The 19,167-nt window shown below is 40.2% G+C and overlaps 1 protein-coding gene across 2 annotated transcripts in view; it reads left to right on the top strand.

Moving 5' to 3' along the window:
- Positions 1-3,518: 3,518 nt before the first annotated feature.
- Positions 3,519-19,167, top strand: part of vcp (valosin containing protein) — a 69,784-nt gene continuing 54,135 nt past the window's right edge. Inside the window, exons 1-2 of one of the 2 annotated variants that reach the window (XM_060821967.1) lie at positions 3,519-3,694; positions 11,565-11,676. In XM_060821967.1, coding sequence (XP_060677950.1) covers positions 3,678-3,694; positions 11,565-11,676 — 129 coding nt within the window. In that variant the 5' untranslated portion in view covers positions 3,519-3,677. The remainder of the gene's footprint in view (positions 3,695-11,564; positions 11,677-19,167) is intronic. The other variant, XM_060821893.1, reaches the window with a different exon arrangement.

Here is a 19,167-nt window from a genome sequence, read left to right as displayed (position 1 = left end):
ATTTCTTTTCTCAGTGTAGTGAATCTGTGGCATTCTTTATTACAGATGGCAATTGAGGTTGGGTTGTTAAATATTCAAAGCAGATAGAAGACATATTTTTAATCAGTAAGGGAAACAAGGGAAATGGTAGCAAAGTGGAGTTGAGGCTTATTAAATCATCCATAATCTCACTGAATTGCAGTGCAGACTCAATGGGCTGAAAGGCCTAATTCTGCACCTGTTTTACGGTCTTTGAGTGAGAATGTTTCCCAACTATCTGACCAAAATTTATTAATGTAAAACTGTTTGTTAGCACAAATTTACGATGGTGGACAGATGTGAGCAAAACTGCACTTAACTCAGATATTACAAGTAAATTACTCTCCCCACTTCTCTTTTAATTCACTCATGGTACGTGGACATTGCTGACCGGTCAGCATTTATTGCCTGTCCCTAGTTGCCTCGAATTGCTGCAGTTCATGTGCTGTAGGTTGACCCACAATGCCCTTGGGAAGGGAATTCCAAGATTTTGAATGAAAATGGTGCTAATGAGTGATGAGAGACCTATTTGCATGCTTTAACCTCTCATTATTACCTTGCATGCAGGTTGCTATTTTGTCAGGGACTGGAGAAAAATTAGAAGATGCTAACTGCCCGCAGTTAGAACAGTTTCCTGGAGGTTGGAATTTAGCAACATCTTCCACACACCTCAATCCTGATCAGCAATCCCCACGTTCCATGGGCAGCAACCATCTGTACCCTTTGTACATGGAAATTGGCATCAGCAATGCACCAGCTTCACCATTTCACAGCACAGTTTGGACTAACTTAAAATACAGATCTGCACCTCATTGCTGCTCTGCGGAGTGTACCATCAGCTAACATTGCAATGCTGGTGCCAGGCCACTTTGCATCCATGGTCAAAACTCATCCTATGCCTCAAAACAGGATGGATTACTGGGCTATTAGTTTGATATCTGAACGTTAATTCACTTTGAACCTGCTAAGGTGCTCAGAGCATCTCTGCTTTGCCTTTTTACACAATGTCACCTCATTCAGAATTTACATGCTTAACCGTGCTTTATGATTTAGACAAGAGCAAAGGTTGAGACTTCCTCAACACTACCTTCCGGATCCCTCTACCTGCCTGAAAGCTGTGCTGACGGAACCTCGCTACTCAAATCTCAGTACTAATAATTCATGTTAAGGCTTTTTGATACTTTTCTGGCATTTGAGATATAGGGGCAGAATTAGGTCACTCAGCCCAATGAGTCTGCTCTGCTGTTCAATCAAGCTTGATATGCTTCTCAGCCCATTCTCCAGCCTTAATCCTGTAACCTTTGCTCCCCTTACCATTAAAACCTTCTGGAGCAATGAGTTCCACAGATTCTTCACCATCTCAGTTCTAAAGTTTTGTCCCCTCAGAGGGAGGCTGGGCCCTCAGGTCCTTGCCTTTCCTACGAGTGGAAACATCTTCTCCAAGTGCACTCTATTCAAGCCTCTCTGCATTAAGTTTCAATCAGATTCTCCCCTCATCTTTCTAAATTCCATTGAATACAGACCCAGAGTCCTCAATCGTTCCTCATACAACAAGACTTTTATCCCCAGGATGATTCATCTAAACCTCCTTCAGACCTGCCCCCAAGGCCAGTCCATTGTTCCTTAGTTACAGGGTGTAAAACTGCTCACAGTATTCCAAATTTGGTCTGACAAGAGCCTTATACAGCCTCAGCAGTATTACTCTGCTCTTGTAATCTAGCCCTCTTGAAATTTGTGCTAACATTGCATTTGCCTTCCGAACTGCCAATATTAGTTAGCTGCATGTTAGACTTAACAGAATCTTGGAGGAGAAAGTGAGGTCTGCAGATGCTGGAGATCAGAGCTGAAAATGTGTTGCTGGAAAAGCGCAGCAGGTCAGGCAGCATCCAAGGAGCAGGAGAATCGACGTTTCGGGCATAAGCCCTTCTTCAGGAATCTTGAACTTGGACTCTCAACACCCTTTGTATTTCAGATTTCCAAAGCCTTTTCGCATTTAGAAAATAATCTACACCTCTATTCTTCCTCCCAAAGTGAATAACCTTGCACTTTCCCACATGATGTGAAGGTGCTGGTGTTGGATTGGGGTGGACAAAGTTTAAAATCTCTCAACTCAGGTTACAGTCCAACCGATTTATTTGGAAGCGTGTACTTTCCCAGATAGTAGTCCATCTGCGACTACCTTGCCCACTCTTCTCGTTTGTCCTTTTCTATTCTCCCTGCTTCCTCAACAATATCTGCCCCTCCATGTAGCTTTGCCTCATCTGCAAACTTAGCAACAGTGCCCTCAGTGTCTTCATCCAAATTGTTAATGTATAACAAGAATAGTTGTGGTCCCAATACTGACCCCTGCAGAACTCCACAAGTACGCTGGCTGTCATGCTGAAAATGACCCTTTATCCTGACTCTCTGCCTACAGCCAATCCTCTATCCATGCCCGTACCTTGCCCCTAACAGTATGTGCTGTTAACTTACTTAGCAGCCCTCTGTGCAACATCTTGTCAAATGCCTTCTGGAAATCCAAATAGATCAAATCCAATGGCTCTCCTCTGTCAAATTTGCTCATTACCTCCTCACAGCATTCTAAAAGATTTGTCAGGCATGACCTCCCCTTGAGGAGCTGCTAACTCAGCTCTATTTTACCATGCACTTCCAAGCACTCCGCACTCTCATCCTCAATAATGGGCTCTTAAAATCTTTCCAATGATCAGGGTAACATGAATCAACCTATAATTTCCCATTTTCTGCCTCTCTTCCTTCTAAAATAGGGGTGTTACAGTCACCATTTCCCAGTTCAGGAACCCTCCCTCACTCGTGATTCCTGAAAGATAACCATAAGTGCATCAGTAATCTCAACTATCTCCCTCACAACCCCAGGGTACAGCCCATCTGGTCTGACTGATTTATTCACATTCAGACCTTTTACCTTCCTCAGCACCTTCTCCTTAGTGATTTCCACTACTCTCACCTCTGCCCCGACTCTGTACTGCAACATCTTCAGACCATCTAAACACCCATCTTTCTCCATGAACTACAATGTCTGAGCCAACTCCCTTTTGATATTTTTAATGACAAATCAATATAGCAACAGGAGAGAATAGATTCCACACAAATTGCCATCTGCTAGACCTTGAAAAAAACCAAAGGAAACTGTTAAGGATTAGAATGACGAATGGTCAATCGAGACGCGGAGTGGAAAAGCTCGTTACTTGTAAAGTTTCAGTTTCAAAACGAATCAAAAATTATTCCCAGATGAATAAGGTGCTGATAGATCTGCCATTACACATTTCCACCAGGCTTGATGAAGGAAGCAGTGCTTTAGAATGACTCAACAGAAAGGCAGCGCGAAGCCCTTTCCGGGTGCGGTGATTGACAGTTGGAGGCGGGCTCACGCGCCCTGTTTGGCGGCGCAGGCGCGGAGGCGGGCGGGGTTGCGAGGTCATGGCTCCGGGAGAAGGTTCTGGATTGGGCAGCCTCGTTGTGAGCTCTGAGTGACGCGTTGGAGCGGCTGCCAGGGGGTTTTTTTTCCTCTAGTACTTCGGCAGCTGGAGCGAGAAGGGACCATTGAGTGACAGGGGAGACAGCACAAAAACGGATTAAAATACTATCCATCAGAGGTTCAGAGAAGTGAATCCCTGCGAGCAGTGGGAGACTGATTGGTAATGGCTTCGGGAGGAGAGTGAGTATACCCTCAGATGTGTCTGTGAGGCGGATAGTAGTTCCCGGTCGCTTTGAAGGCCGGTAGGCCTCAGGCTTTTCCTCGCCCACTGCACGAAGGGGGAAGGGAGAGGCTGGTTTGCTCCTCGCCGATTTCACTGTGTCATCCAGGCCTAGCTGGGAGAGGCTGCATCTCATTGAAGAGGCCTGATCCCAGATATGAGTTTCTGCCCTCGGTTTATTTCCACCAAAGCCCCTCTCCGGAAATGCAGTTAAAAATCGCGTCGCAATTATTTGCGGCAATTTGTTTCAGCCGGATGACGAGAGCGATTTTTTTTGGTGGGGGAAGCTATTTTGTGGAGCCTGGCAGCTGCTGACATAAAAGTCGAGACCCAACGAAATAGGATTTAATCACTTATGGTTCATTTTCCAACGTCCAACCTGGTTCATACCAAGGTGAACGTGCAATATTTTGTGAATAAGTCGTTTACGCTTTTTGTTTTGTAGGGCTTGTTTGATTTTTCTCACCTGCAGATGAAGTCCACTATGCAGCTGTAAAAATTATGGTTAAGCAGAGATCAAAGTAATTGAAACGTCGATATAATAATTGACTTCATGAGACTTTCCTTTTTGAGTTTGGATTTTATGTTTACAACTAAATTCACTTGAGTTTAGTTGCTTCAGAGGCATGGTTAGTAAGTAACTACTAGCCATTTGTATTTTGCTCTGAAATCATCCAATCTATGGTTGGATTTATTGTTGTCATACTTACTGAGATAGGGTGAAAAGTATTAATTTTCTGTGCTATCCAGACAGACCATACCTTACATAAGAGTACATTGTGGACATTTTGAATTAAATCTGCAAATAGTTCTGATCTGGATTGCACTACTTGAAAGTTTGGTGGAGCAGATTCACCAAACTAGACCTCTCCCTTAATAACTTTTAACTCTTCCCATTTCCTCAAACCCAGGGGATGGCCATGGGCACTCAGTTGGACCTTGCTGTCCCTGCCTCTTTGTCGGCTATGTCAAAGTCCCTCTTCAGTACCTCAGATCTTCTGTTACATTAATGACTGCATCGGTGTTGCACTCTGCACCCAGATTGAATTGGAGCAGTTCATCGACTGCCAAAAACTTTCATGTCGCCCCTTAAGTTCACTTGGTCTACCTTGGACACCACTTCCTCTGCAGTGACAGTCTCCGGATGGAAGTTTACTCTAAACCCACAGACGCTCAAAACTACCTGGATCACATCACCTCCCACCCATTATCCTGCAGAAGCTCCATCCAGTAATCCCAATTTTTCCACCTCTGCTGCATCTTCTCAGACAAGGACAGTCCATTCCCAAGCATCCCATATGTCCACCTATTTTGAACAATATGGTTCACCCCCCATCATCCAGACAGCGCACCACCTTCATTCCTCGCTCCACTGCTCGAAACCCACCCACCCGCCCTGCCCAAAAGCAGTAAAGACAAGGTCTCCCTTGTCCTCACCTGCCACCCCATCACTAAAAACATTTCCCCTCCCCACCCCACTCTGCCTTCTGCAGGGAGTGTTCCCTTCACCAATTCTTGGTTGGGACAACTCCCTGCAACTGTATAAGATGTAAAACCTGCTGGCACACCACCCCCCTCACCTCCATCAGGGGCCCCTACCAGTTCTTCCAGGTGAGACAGAATTCATCTGCCTCTCCTCCAACTTAGTTTACTGTATCTGGTGCTCCCGGTGTGGTATTTTCTACTTCGATGTGACCAAACGTAAACTCAGGGCGCTGCAGTCTCAGCCGACCTGACCTCCCAGTGACTGCCCATTTTAATTCCACTTCCCACTACATTTCTGACATGACTATCCTTGGCCTCCTCCACTGTCACAGTGCATCAGACCACAAATTCGAAGAACTATACTTCATCTTCCACTTGGGCACCTCCAGCCCAGAGGATTCAACGTTGTGCTGTACAATTTCAACTAACATCCCTTTCGATTCCTGACTCCCTTTCCAGCAAACCTTTCCCCTCCCCCTCCCCTCCCTTCCATTCCTCTAACCGACCTTTCCTTCCAGCTGCCAACCGGATTCATTCTTCCTATTGACCAACCAGTTTGTACTCTCTACCTGTCTTTACCTATCCTTACCTTACCATCCTGCTCTTCTCTCCTCCCAACCCACCCCTATCTGCAGCTCGCCTTACAACCATCCTCAGCCCTGGAGAAGGGCTACACTCAATGTTGACTTCTTCGCCTTCTGATGTTGCCTGGCTTGCTGTGTTCTTCCAGCCTCCTGCTTGTCTACCTTGGATTCCAGCATCTGCAGTTTTTTGTCTCTAAAGCACATTTAATTTTGCTTTCAAGAGCGAATTTGATAACAATATTGGAATTATAGACAACAGGAACTGCAGGCATAAAATGTATGAGGATAGTGTGAACTCCGTGTCAGAAGGCCTCCTGTTGTACTGTAACCGTTCTTATGTTATTTTAAATTGTCTAAATCCCATGTTCTTATAAATAATTCCTCAATGTGTCAGTGAAAAACTGAAGAGCTTTAATGCTTATGCGCCAAACAATGTGCTCTTATATGTGCTAAAATATCTTTTAAGACTAGGTATAAAATAGCATCACACTGATATATGGAAAGTTTCAACAGATAAAATTACACCTGCAACTGGGATATTACAGTGTCCCTGAAGTTTTATTTTATCTTAAGTCTTCTAGTTAAGATCATGAAAGGATTGGACAGCTCCAGGTGTCTAATTTTCACCATGGTTAGTAAGTGCTACCAATGTTTCCAGCACTGGTAATCTTGGATATGATTGCTTGCTCCGTCCTTGAGACTTGGCAATGAGTATTTACACCCAATTGTGCATTACCTTCAAAAAGCCCATTATTTCTGGAAGTGCGATGTTCTCTGTATTATGACATAGAATGATATAAATAATTTAGTTCAAATGTACATTAGCTGTAAATGATGCTTGCCAAGCAATGCAATAAAAATAAAATTCACTTATTATACTACATTCTTTAGTTATTAGAAGAAATTATTTAGCATCATATAAACAATAAATCGTTGCAACAAAACAGGAAGTCTTCCTTTGATTTTGTTTTCTTTGACTGATGGTCTTAATATTACAATTAACAAGTTGCCTGTTGATTACAGCCTTCAGTAGTGTTAAATTTTGTAGTTCCAGTATTCTCATTGAGTTGGATATACCTTAACTTACTCCTGTGTTTTCACCAAAATAAATTGTCATATGGCTAGTACCTTAAAGTTTGGCAGTGACAAAAGTGCAAATAGTTTTCATTTTCCTTTTACTGCCAAAAATTGGTATTGTACAATTACAACAAAGGCTTTCTGACTTGGTGTCTATTCACATTCTTGTCCAAGATTGACATCTCCATTTTTGTTGTTCTGTTATTCCATTCTCTGCAAACTGAATATTTGGAACATCAACCTAACACAGACTTTTTTTTAACCCACCCATAGCCCCTCTATTTCTTATTTTTTTAAAAACACCATTTACATCTTTAACCAAGTTTTTGGCTTGATGGCTTTGTTTCATAGTTCTCCGCTCAGTACCTGTCGTGTTTTATTCTATTAAAATTACTCTGTAAATGCAAGTTGTAACTTGGTTCTGTTTGTTCACGTTGTGAAATAGTCTCAGTCACTTTGTGAAATGCAAGAAGCAGGTTTAGATTTTCACTTGAAGTAAATGTCGAATCAGTCTTTAAAAATTGGAGCAATTCTATACATGTTAGATGAGAATAATAATGAATTTGATTTGACGTTTTGATATTTCAACATGCTATGAGGATTTATGTCTGAATGATGGGCATTTAGTTGAGGTGTTGAATCAAGGCTGGCAACTGTGAAATTACAAATTGATTCAAAACAAATCTCATTGCCTGTCTTTAATTCCTCTTGTAGTGAGTGACACCTTCAGCTGCTGCAGTCTCTAAGAAAGAGTTCTGGTCTCCTAGCCTGAGTTAGGATATCCTTGTTATTGAGAGAATCCAGTGAAAATTCACCAGATTGATTCCTGGGATGGCAGGGCCGCCATAAGAAGGAAGACTGGACTGTATGGGCTTGTACTCACTGGAATGTGGAAGAATGATGAAGGATCTCGTAGAAATACACAAAATCCTGATGGGACTGGATAGACTAGATGTGGGAAGACTGTTCCCCATGTTGGGAAAAGTCCAGAACTAGGGATCACAATCTAAGAACAATGGTTAAGCTATTCAGGACTGAGATGAGGAAGAATTTGTTCACTCTGAGAGTTGTGACCCTCTGGGATTCTCTACCACGGAATGCCGTTGGGGCCAGTTCATTAGATATAGTCAGGAAGGAGCTGGATGTGACCCTTGTGGCTGAAAGGATCAAGAGGAATGGAAAGGAAGCGGGGTGGGATACTGAAATTGCATGATCAGCCATGATCATGTTGAATGGTGGTGCAGGCTCCAAGTGCAGAATAGCTTACTCCTGCACTTATTTTCTGTGTCTCTATAGATTTGCTTGTGGTGTTAGGGAAGGATTTCTAGGATTTTAACCCAGTTAAAGTGAAGGAGCACTTACATATTTCCAAGTCATGATGGTATGTGGCTTGGAAGGGAACTTACAGGTGGCAGTGTTCCTCTTCACCTATTGTCCTTTGAGATGGTAGGAATCACAGGTGATGTAAGGCTGGAAAACAAGGGAGGAAAAGACCATGGAGGAATCACAGGTTGGAAAGATTTGTTGGAACCATGTGATTGCCAACTTTAAGGGTTGCTTGAATTCTGAAGGGAGAGCATGCTGAGAATAAATCCCTACAAAGTGGTTTACAGCCTTGCTAATGTTAATGTTTTGTTCGCAGATTTAAATTTCCAAACCTGTTTAGATGGGACGGTCCATCCTAATTTTTAAGCCGGTATCATCGTGAAATGTGATTGATGGTAGTACAATCACTGTAATTATTTTACATTATAAAAGTCTCTTTCCAGTATTTTTGATGACTTGTTCATTCATTTAATTTTAAATCTGCAGAAACTGCTTCCAAGTTCAGTACTTCGAAGTATCTGGCTGATTCCCTAACTTGCAGTCTGTGAACTTGACCTGTTCCAAAATTGCCTGTCTTGTAACTTGTAACTCCTACCATGTACCATGAACCATTCACCTGTCATCTCTGTGCTCGTTGACTTATGTCATCTTCCAATTAGTCAAATGTTTAATATTCTCTTGTTTGTTGTTAAATTCCTCCATGGCCTTTCCCTTCCTTGTTTTCTAATCTTCCATCACCTCTGCAATTTTCAGATACTTTTGCTTCTCTATTTCTAGCAGTGTGTGCATCCCTAATGTAATTCTCCACACCGTAGCTCCTATGACTGAGTTCTGGACTTCCTGCCATAAATGTTTCCCTTATTTGCCTTTTTTTCCTCTTTAAAACAACTTTTTGCTCATTCATGGTCATTTGGTAAAATGGACTTTATGGACTGGTGTCAAATTTTGTTTGAGCACACATCTGTACAGTGGGTTGAAAGTGCTCTATAAATGTGTTTAGTTGATCACCAATAACAAGTACAATAGAAATGAAGATACAAGTGAAATTGAATGAAGAATATTTTATTACTGTTGAGGAAAAGTGGTGCAGTTGTTACAAGAGTTAACTCAACCTGCTGCTAAGTATTAGAGAATACACTCAAATAGTAGTTTGCGATGGAATTGCCTCACACTTGTTTTAAATTTGGAATCTGTGTGCTGGTTTGGCTTATTCTTATGTGCCTATCGGCTTCTTAAGCAGTGTTATTTCATTGTTTGAGATGTATGCAAATTAAATGGAAACATGGATTTAAATTTTATGTATGTGAACCTGCCATGGGACAAGCCGATGGGGCCTACGAGATTTGAACATCTGTGATTGGGCAGACCAAAAGCAGATGTGATGAAGTTAGAGAGCCATTAATCATTAACAAATTGACCTGAGTTAACAAATCTTCACAACTTTTGTTTAAAATACATTTACTTAAGTTCACTGTCTTTTATTTCAATTCTGAAAGGAAATCCCTTGTTTGGTCTTTGAAAAACTTGACTCCTTCTCACACCTGGTGTATTCCATCTCTAGATTATTTTTCTGTTTCTACTTAAGTGTGCACATTAGTTTCTTTTGATAACAGCAGTAAAATAGTGCTATTTGATGTGAAATTGAAAAGGCTGCTGCTGGCAGACTGGAAAATTTGCTTTAAAAAGGCTTATTGTTCTATTGTAAGTTGTAGTAACAGATGTTAGTTTAAAAATAATTAACAAATATATGTTTGTTTTTAAAATAAAGCCAACGGACAATCTGCTATCCTTCAAAATGATGTAGCCAAGTTTAGTTCCCACCTCAAATCAAAATGAATTGGCAACCAAAATAATTTGATGGTTAAAATACATGGCATGCTACATGCCTTTATTTGCTCTGTCATGTGAATATTTGAGAGCTTGTTTCTTCGCATTAACCCATATTCTACTCCATGCTGTAATATACTGTGGGTTTTCAGCATCCATTGAATAACTAGGGCTGCAGAGAGTACTTTAAATTAATGAAGGGCTGGGGAGGATTTGATTGGGGAAATAAATGCCTCCAAATCAGAAGAGATGATAGCTATTTTTGGTTAATGATACCCAGAATGGGTGAGGAAGGGGTAGAGTACACAAATACAGAAAAAAATCCAGCTGTAATTGGGGTCAAAGGGGACAGTATAGTTAAAAAGGCAAAATTAATGGCTCTTTACTTGAATGCTTGTGGTACAAAGTAACTGAATTAATGGCACACATACAGATTAATGAGTATTATCTTAACCTTCTTGGAGGCATGGTTCCAAAGCGATCAAAGCTGGGAACTAAATATTCAGAGGTGTATGCGTTTTTGAAAGAATGATGGGTTGGTTTGTTGACAGTGTTCTGTCTTACGTGGCAATTGCATTCCTCTGCAACCTTGCTCTATAGAAAATTGTACTATGGAAAATTGTTATCGAAAATCATGATGTAGGAGATCACGATAGAAAATTGCTATACCCGTTCAGTAGAAAGTTCGCAGTATCCAAACAGTGCCCACAACTCATTTTAGCCAATTTGTGTTGACTAAACATGCATTATACCAGAATGACCTATATGAGGATAAGTCGGATAGCAAGAATGGAAAATGTAGACTCTGTAAAGGTGGAGGTAAGAAATGAGAGCATGTAATAAAGGCAGGATGTTAATGGAGCAACTTTAATACTCATGGTGATTGTGATTATGCTGTTATGTGTCTTCTCTCTTCATGAACACTGGCTCTTTGTCTTACGTGTGTTGGTCCTCCCTCCCTCCCTCCCTCCCTCTCTCCCTCTCTCCCATAATTTTTAACAACTGCAATAAAAGTTAGGAATTTTTCTTTATGAAAAGGATATATTAACTGCTGTCATCCAGAAAACAAGAACTTGCTTGACATATAACCCATTTCATTTTAAAAGACTAGCTCCTTGTATATGTAGACTGTATGAGTTAGCACAATTTGAAAGCCATTTTTCATTTGTGATATGATTTGGAAATCAGTATAATGTAGAATATGCTGTAACAACTTAAAATTAGTTTAAAATTTCAGAACTATCGTTTGAGACCTCTGGTGGTGGACTGTAGATTTTAAAATAGGATACTATTTAATCTATGGAAGTAGCTGAAAATCAATTGTAAAATGTTGATACAATAGAATCTAATATCATCTAAAATATTATGACTGTTTATCACCAATCTTGTTACTATAAATCTATTAACAAAGTAATGAGTTTCAAATTGATGCGATTAAGTGAGTTTTACTGAACTATCCCTACTGTTGATGTGCCATAAGGTGATGGGACTTTTAGTGTGACCATGTAATGCAAAGCTTTTTGTTTTGTAGGTCCAAATCTGATGACTTGTCAACTGCTATTTTGAAGCAGAAGCATAGACCCAATCGACTAATTGTTGATGAAGCAATTAATGAAGATAACAGTGTGGTTTCACTCTCTCAGGTAAGCTAATGATAATACATTTTCTTCAATAATTTAAAGACTCTCTTGTTTCATTATTTATTTTTCTCTCGTGTTCCTTGGAAAGGTGTGTGAATTTTGAGCACAGTTGCCTCTAGATTGTGCATCAGCCCAGAAGTCCCCATGCAGATCTTGCAAAAATTCTGAAGAGGCATTCAAGGTTGTCAATACTTTTAAGTTACCATTCTTCATGATCTACTGCTTTACTTTGGAGGTGAGTTGGCTAACAAGTTTTGCCCTCACCAGAATCAGCATCACGTAATTTCCAGCAGTGGTCTCGGGTAGAGATCTGACTTTTGCTTCTACTTCTTCCCTACCTTATCTCCTGTAATTCGTGGCAGGTCACAACTTGATAGATAGAATTACTGCCATTGGCTCAGTGTGCTAATGTGCAGGCAAGCCTTTAAGGATGAAATAGAAATGCTTTGATTGGGGATGAGTAAGTGCTTACAATGACCAAAACAACTCACTCAAGTTGCTTATGCATAACTCTATGGGGTGAGCTGAAGGGAGCATTTAATCTTTTTCCTGGTTGCTGTTTTTGTATAATCAGAGATTTGAGATCAAATTGTGGAAAATAATGCAGGAGGTAGCCATTTACCTCATTGTGTCTGTCATGATCGATCAGTATTTAGCTACCCTTATCCAAACTTGCTGCACATAATCCATAGCCCTACACGGTTACAGTTTTGCAAGACATCTAAGTACATTTTTAAATGTGGTGCGAGCTTTTGCCATTATCTCCCTTTCAGCAGTGAGTTCCGGGTCACTAATCCTCTGAATTTAAAATATTTACACGCCTCTCTATTCATTCTCTTACTAACTGCTTTAAACTCATGCCACTTGCTATTTGATCCTGTTGCTAAGACTATAAAGGGCCTTAATTAATTTTATATGCCAGGATTAAGTATTTCCTCAACCTGCACTTTGAAGGAAATTAATCCCAGGCAGTTCAAGCTGAAGGTCAGCCACAATTCTATTGAATAATGAAGCTGGCTGAATAGGCTGTACAGTCCACTCTTGCTCCAAATGCTTACATAATCTATTCTCCTCATCACCAAGACTGGAACATTTTAACATTGTTGTAATCCTGCTTTACGCCCTCTAATACGATCTCAGCTTTCTCTTAATGTGGTAATCAGATCTGCACAGTACTCAAGTTTTGATCTGTTTCGTATCCTGTGTACAGTTCTGGTATAATTTCCTTGGCTGAGATATTCAAAGAAAGGGAAACATACCAAAACAGTCTTAACTATCTTATCAGCTCGCCTGCTACGTGTGAAATACAGACACCATGGTTCCTCTGTTCCACTGCATGTGGTTCCTTGAACTTTCACTCACCGGTAGATAGGGTAGTGAAGAAGGCTGTTGGTATGCTTGCTGTTATTGGTCAGTGCATTGAGTATAGGAGTTGGGAGGTTATGTTGCAGCTGTATAGGATATTGGCAGGCCACTTTTGGAATACTGCGTTCAGTTCAGGTCTGTCTGCTACAAGAAAGGTGTTGTGAAACTTGGAAGGGTTTAGAATGGATTTACAAGGATTTTGCCAAGATTGGAGGGTTTGAGCGATAGGAGAGGCTGAATAGGCTTGGGCTATTTTCTTTGGAGTGTCGGAAGCTGAGGGGTGACCTTAGAGGTTTATAAAATCATGTGGGCATGGATAGGATGAATAATCAGGATCTTTTCCCGAAGGCATATGTTTAAGGTGAGAGGGGAAAGATTTGAGGGCTCAGGGGCAACCTTTTCCATGCAGAGAATGGTCCTTGTATGGAATGAGCTGCCTGATTGGCTGATACAATTGCAACATTTAAAAGGCATCTGGATGATATATGAGCAGTAAGGGTTTAGAGAGATATGGGCCAAATGTTGACAAATAGGACGAGATTAATTTAAGATTCTTGGTCGGCTTGGACCGAAGAGTCTGTGTTTGTGCTGTACATCTCTAGACTCTAATTTACCCACAACAGGATTTGGAGTGCTCTGTGTGAAAAGTGTGCTGGAGGCTTATTTAATCGTGGCTTCAAAACAGAATTTGAAACAATTGTTGCTGTCTGGAGGGGTGGTAGAGTGCAGCAAGTTCCACAAGCTGAATTACTTTTCCAGGAAACTATAAGGATTCAGCGGGTAGAAGACTTCCTGCATTTCCAAATTCTGATTCTAACCAGTTAACTAGCCTATAATTGCTTTCTCTTGAAACAATGGTACAATGTTGGCAGTCCTTCAGTCCTTGAGTACCATTGATGTAGTGGTGGTCAGATCTTTTGTAATTTTTTTTCTCTTCTTACATGCTTGGATGTATTTCTCATAGACTTTTTAATACGTCTCTTACAATGTTTACCCCATCCAATTATTTACACTGATCTTCCTTAACTATGGCATATTGATTTCACCCTTTTGTAAAGACAGCCTTATCAATCAAGAACCTAACCATCATTCTCTACCTCTACTCAAAGGGGTTTTTCTTTTTGGTCCTGAAAGGCACTGCTCTTTGCTTTAGTTATCATCTTGCTCCTTATGCAGGTACAAATGTTGGATTTTCCTTGATGTTTACTCGCGAATATTTTGGCATGCACTCTCCTTGGTTTTTAAATTTGACCCTCAGGCTGTCTGTATCTTTTTAGGCTATCTGCAGAAGTGAAGTTTCTCTTTCTTCAACTGGGCATTGGAATTGGCTGTGTCTCTTTTTTTCAGAATATGTTTATAGTGAACCTTTTTCCTGAACGACATTGCTTTAACATAGACAGAAACTTCAAGTCGCCATTTCAGTCCACTTCTGCTAAATTACTAATTGCAAAAGTACTGTCCCACTAATACTTTTTTAATACTTTAATTTTCTAAAATTAAATCCAGAATTGTCCATCCTATTGATCATATTTTGATAGCTATTAGATTTATGAGGCTTTGTTCATAACATTCTGTGGGAAATTGAGTGATGAACGCATTTGTTTATTCTTGAAATTCTTTGAAGCAGGTCACAGAGGGAAATTACAATGAGTCAAGACTTCAGTTAAAATATCTCTGTGGTTCTCCCTTTGTTTTAAAAAGATTTTTTTGATATTACAATCAACTCTCAGTTGTGAATTTTCACATCCACTTGTGTGACAAGTCCTGATGTTAAGAGGGTTTAGTGTGGCAGCATGTTCAATTTCTTTTGAATCACCGATGAGCTACTTTTGTGTGTTTCAACATGATCAGCTGCCATATTGCACTTTTAAGCTTGAAACCTTTCATGTGGTGTCACCTCCTGTATGGAATCAATAAAAAATATCGACAGTGAAATTATTCAGCATCAGATGTCCTTAAGTCATCCACCTTGTGGGTGGAGATCTTTTCCAGTAAATTTCAAATGTACTGTATAGAAATATAAAATAATTGACCAATCACCAATTGCCATCACTGGATCCTGAAAATGTTTACCACCTTAAAGGATTGTGAGAAACATCTGAACTGTTCCTTTGGCAAAAAAATCTTTGATTTTGTTTGCAGTTTTTATTTAACAATGATTTTTTTCATCCTTTCTATCTGCAGTATTTCTATTCCAGCTTTGCTTCTTGAGCAAGAATGTTAAACAAAAAAAAATTTCATACACTTGTAGTTGCCTCAGTTATATCATATTATTTGTTCTGATGTGAATAACAAGTGCTCCTTAGGACAGCATTATCAAGTAGAGTTGTGATATTAGTCAAACTTGTGCTGATCAGATCACTGTTTTCATATTACAAAAAGATATTTGCAGGAGTAATAAAACAAACATGCAGTCTTTTGAAATTTAGGTTAAAGGTTTAAACTGTCGGCAAGACCAATACGTAGCTAAAGTGAAGCGAACAGCTTCAAAATAATTTTACAGTACATAAGAAAGAAAAGCACTCGAAAGACTAAGAAAAGATAAAAACATTATTATCCTACCTGCAGAGAAAGGGCGCTTGACAGCCATTTTAAATCAAAGAGACTACATTGAAAAAGTGAATGCACTACTTGCAGATACCAACACATCTCAAAAAGTGGTGATAGACCCAAACCCACAACTAGAGAACCGAATCTCACCCCTACTCAAAAAAAACTTCTTCAGAAATCTTGAAATAAATAAGACTGACTTCCAAAAAATGAAACCAGACGCATCCAATACACCACGCTTCTATGGAATATCCAAAATTCACAAACCAGGTGCTCCCCTTAGACCCCATAGTCTCACTATCTCTCAACAGATGCCTAAGAGATAGACCACGGAACGAGGACATGCCACAACCAAAAGGACTAGCCACACTACCATGCATCAGGAGCGTTTCAGAACTGACAGTTAGACTACTGCGACCCTTAGGACTCATAACGGCACACAAACCAACAGCCACGCTCAGACAACAACTTACTAGAACAAAGGAGCCAATACCCAACATGAGCAAAACTAATGTAGTTTACAAAATACCATGCAAGGACTGCACAAAACACTATATAGGACAAACAGGAAGACAGCTAACAATCCGCATACATGAACATCAACTAGCCACGAAACGACACGACCAACTATCCCTAGTAGCCACACACTCAGACAACAAGCAACATGAATTCGACTGGGAAAACATTACTATCATAGGGCAAGCCAGACAGAGAACAGCCAGGGAATTCCTAGAGGCATGGCATTCATCCACAAACTCCATCAACAAACACATCGACCTGGACCCAATATACCAACCACTACAGCGGACAGCTGAAACTGACACCCGGAAGCGGCAAGGACAGACCACTATAAATACCGGAAGAAACATCAAAGAAGCGCTTCACAGGAGGCTCCAGAGCACTGATGATGTCTCCTAGCCAGGGGACGAAACGTTTGCAACTAAAACTTCCAGCTCGGCGAACAGAACCACAACAACGAGCACCCGAGCTACAAATCTTCGCACAAACCTTGATCACATCAATCAACATCAACCTGGCCAAGGAAACACTGACTACACTATTAGAAGACCCAAAGGCACCTATGCAAAATACCACCAACTTCATCGTCAAGCTAGTGGACCTATGCCTTACCACCCACTTCTCCTTCAACAACAAAACCTACAGATAAGCCAATGGAACACCCATGGGATCTCTGATCTCAGGGTTCTTAGCAGAGACAGTAATGCAGAGACTTGAATAAATAGTTCTGCCACCCATCCAATCCAAACTTTGGTTCCGTTAAGTAGTTGACACATTTGACATCATTAAACGAAACAAATTAGAGGAAACATTCAAAATAATCAATTAAAGCATTACTGGCATAAAATCACTAAAGAGGAGGAAAGCAACAACAAACTGCCATTCCTAGATGTCAGAGGAGAGCGAACAGCCAATGGGGAACTTCAAACCAATGTCTACAGCAAAACAACACATACGAACCAAATATTGAACTACAGAAGCAACCACCCCAACATCCACAAAGCTGCATCGGAACATTATTCCAATGAGCCACCACACTGCAGCACAGAGGAAAATAACTTATATACAGTGTTTTCAAAAAGAATGGGTACCTAATGAACACAGTCCACAGAGTTCTCTAGCAACAAACCCAAACCAACAGACCAAATGCCTCCAGAAACCCTAGCCATTCTGCCATACATCAAAGATATCTCTGAAATGATGACCAGTTACTCAGACCCCTTGGCATCACGGTAGCCCACCAACACACTAAAACAGCACCTAATGAACTTGAAAAACCCGATACAGACAATAAGCAAAACTAATGTCATTTACAAAATACCATGCAAGGACTGTAACAAACACTATGTTGGACAAATAGGCAGAAAACTAGCCACTAGGAAACATGAGCATCAACTAGCCACAAAACGACATGACTACCTCTCAGTAATATCCTAACATAGAGATGAGGAAGGACACCACTTCAGCTGGGACAACAGATCCATCCTGGGACAAGCATCACCGTAGGAAATTACATTACTAACCCAAAAAAACCTAAACATATAAATAGAAAGCAGGAATCATCAGCAATGCTTCGTCCAGAGGCTCACCTGAAGATGTTACCTAGTATGGTGATGAAACATCTGAAAATGAACCTTCCAGCTCAGCGAGCAAACCTACATTCAGAATTTTACTGTCTAATTAAAGTTATAGAGCTGTACAGTATGGAAACAGCCCCTTCAATGCAACTTGCCAATGCTGACCATGTTTCCTCAACTGAACTAGTAACATTGGTCTGTGTGTTTGGCCCATATTCCTCTCAACCTTTCCTATCCATGTACCTGTCCATGTTATTCAGCAAAGAATGTCTTCTGTATACACTGAAAGAATATGAATCTGTTAATTGAAGTTTTCGAACTGCATACTCCAGTTGAAAAATGGTGAACTGTCTGTATTTTATCAAAGTTGATATGTCAGAGAGACTTGATAGGAGAAGAACCAAAGATCTCCCAACTGTTGGCTTTTAAGATTTGATATACACTACTTGCACTGTCAGCTGCCATTCCCAACACTGGGTTTGATTATTTAATAAAGTTTTGGTTTATCGTCACCCTCCTGTTGGTGCTGATTTTGTATCAGTAACCATCCTGTCCTTTCAATTGTTCAATAAAACGGATACAGCCCTCATCTCAGTGTAAGTCTTTGGCAGTGGTTACATTTTACCAGCCTTCCAAAATTCCACATTTCAATCCATTGACCACCATACAGTGGTGCACATTGCTCATGTACCTTAACTGTTTTGGGTAAGTCTCCAATTATCAGCTAAACAAAGCTAAATTCTTAATTTGTCATCCCAATGTCTCTGGATGGTCTCAAAGTTTACTTGGCGGCATTAGACCTCTGTCTTCCTAAAAACAAACATGCTTCTACGGTGAAGTGCTGCAGATCTAAATGAATCACCATTTCGGGGAACTATTTTGAAATTAGCAAATTTCATATGAATATTGTAGTCCAACATGCTTCTTCCAATTTGCTGTAACTATACTTGAGATTTTGAATTTTCAACTGCAAAGCATCAATATACTGTAATTTGGTGTTCTTTTATCTATACATGTTAACTTTGCTTTATTTGCATTTCCCTTTTTCCACTCGCTATGTGGCCACTTGTGCTTCCCAACACATCATGACCTTTCCAACAAATAACATTCCTATTTCCATGTATTTCTGACTTTGTGTTTGACTAACATATGCAAATTCATTATATAGCTAAGACAGCAGTTCTTTTGTCATTGATCTAGGAAGGGGTTTTGAGCTATTCAACAAATTCTGTTTTGTAAAATGATAGAAAATCGCTTAAATTATTAAAAATGTGTAAACATTTTCAAGAAGCACAGTATGAGTGACTGTGCATATGAATGAAAAGCTGCCAAAGAAAACATGGTGTGAAATGCTGTATCCTGATTGATACTGACAAATGATGCATAACTGTCTCACCCACTCCCAAATACATAAAATATTTTACACGAAGGAATGAATTTATTGTAATGGTGTCAAATATTTCACTTTTTGTTTCAATGGCTC

Source organism: Hemiscyllium ocellatum, chromosome 1 (assembly GCF_020745735.1).
Source record: "Hemiscyllium ocellatum isolate sHemOce1 chromosome 1, sHemOce1.pat.X.cur, whole genome shotgun sequence".
Taxonomy (NCBI): domain Eukaryota; kingdom Metazoa; phylum Chordata; class Chondrichthyes; order Orectolobiformes; family Hemiscylliidae; genus Hemiscyllium; species Hemiscyllium ocellatum.
Note: the sequence above shows the minus strand (reverse complement) of the source record. Positions and strands in the feature narration are given on the sequence as shown.